Raw genomic sequence first — 1,666 nt, forward strand, 5'->3', positions numbered from 1 at the left:
ACCCCGACCCTAAACCCTAAACTCATTAACAACAACAAAAACCCTATGACCCCAAACCACGTGTGTGGTATGCATGAGTCATTGTGGCCAGTAGTCGGGGGTGGTTCACCGATCGCCCCTAACCGGTCAACCACCCTTGTTTGGGGCTTCATTTTGCCGACGCGACTAGTATATAACCGTAGACCCGATCCAGTTCAACTTCACAATCTCAGTCTCACCGATTTAGTTTTTGCGTATTAGAGCCGCTGGTCCAAATCCCTCGAACGATGACTGCCCCTACTCTGTTTAACTTATCACACGATTGTCTCCGACGCATTCTTGGTTTTCTTAATCCTCCGAGTGCGCTGGAACTGTGCGTAGCGTACGCACGACCCGAAATGATGGATTGGTTTTACGAAGACGGAGGAGTGTACACCTACGACGGGACAGATCATTTTCTACCCCCTAGACATGTTAAACATTTGCGCTATACTGGCGTATCACCGAATGTCGACGAATTGGCTGCATACACCAGCCTGCGCAGACTCGAGCTGAAGGATACCGAGGTGACGAATGTTGACACCCTAGCCGCGTGCACTAGCTTGCACACACTCGACCTAAACTATACCCAGGTGACGAACGTTAACACCCTAGCTGCGTGCACTAGCTTACACACACTCAAGCTGAAGTATACCAAAATAACGAACGTTGACGCCCTAGCTGCGTGCACTAGCCTCCACACGCTCAACCTAAACCATACCCAGGTGACGAATGTTGACGCCCTAGCTGCGAGCATTAGCTTGCACACACTCAGCCTGTTTATGACCGAGGTAACAAACGTCGACGCCCTGGCTGCATGTACCAGCCTGCACACACTTAGCCTGAGTGTTACCGGGGTAACAAATGTTGACGCCCTGGCTGCGTGTACCAGCCTGCACACACTTATCCTGTTTATGACCAAGGTGACAAACGTTGACGCCCTGGCTGCGTGCCCTAGCCTGCACACACTCGACCTAAACCATACCCAGGTGACGAATGTTGACGCCCTAGCTGCGAGCATTAGCTTGCACACACTCGACCTAAGCTATACCCAGGTGACGAACGTTGACACCCTAGCTGCGAGCATTAGCTTGTACACACTCGACCTAAACGATACCCAGGTGACGAACGTTGACGCCCTAGCTGCGTGCACTAGCCTGCATACGCTCAACCTAAAATATACCCTGGTGACGAACGTTGACGCCCTAGCTGCGTGTACTAGCTTGCGCATCCTTAGCCTGTACTTGACCGTCATAGAGAACGTTGACACCCTAGCTGCGTGCACTAGCTTACACACACTCGACCTGAGTTATACCCAGGTGACAAACGTCGACGCCCTGGCTGCGTGCCCTAGCCTGCACACACTCAGCCTACACGATACCCAGGTGACAAACGTCGACGCCCTGGCTGCAAGTACCAGCCTGCACACACTTAACCTGAGGGAAACCGATGTGACAAATGTTGACGCCCTGGCTGCATGCGCTAGCTTACACACACTCCGCCTAAACGATACCCAAGTGACGAACGTTGACGCCCTAGCTGCGAGCACTAGCTTGCACACACTTGGCCTGAGTGAGTACCCAGGTGACAAACGTTGACGCCCTGGCTGCATGTACCAGCCTGCACACACTTAACCTGAGTGTTACCG

General features: G+C 52.8%; 1 protein-coding gene across 1 annotated transcript; it reads left to right on the plus strand.

The window, feature by feature from the left end:
- Window positions 1-266: 266 nt before the first annotated feature.
- Window positions 267-1,616, plus strand: SARC_15594 (hypothetical protein; the record flags this gene model as incomplete). Its single annotated transcript, XM_014290288.1, has 1 exon — window positions 267-1,616. One exon carries the CDS (start codon window positions 267-269, stop codon window positions 1,614-1,616), a length of 1,350 nt encoding a protein of 449 aa, XP_014145763.1.
- Window positions 1,617-1,666: the final 50 nt, after the last annotated feature.

This window comes from Sphaeroforma arctica (assembly GCF_001186125.1).
Source record: "Sphaeroforma arctica JP610 unplaced genomic scaffold supercont1.6388, whole genome shotgun sequence".
Taxonomy (NCBI): domain Eukaryota; class Ichthyosporea; order Ichthyophonida; genus Sphaeroforma; species Sphaeroforma arctica.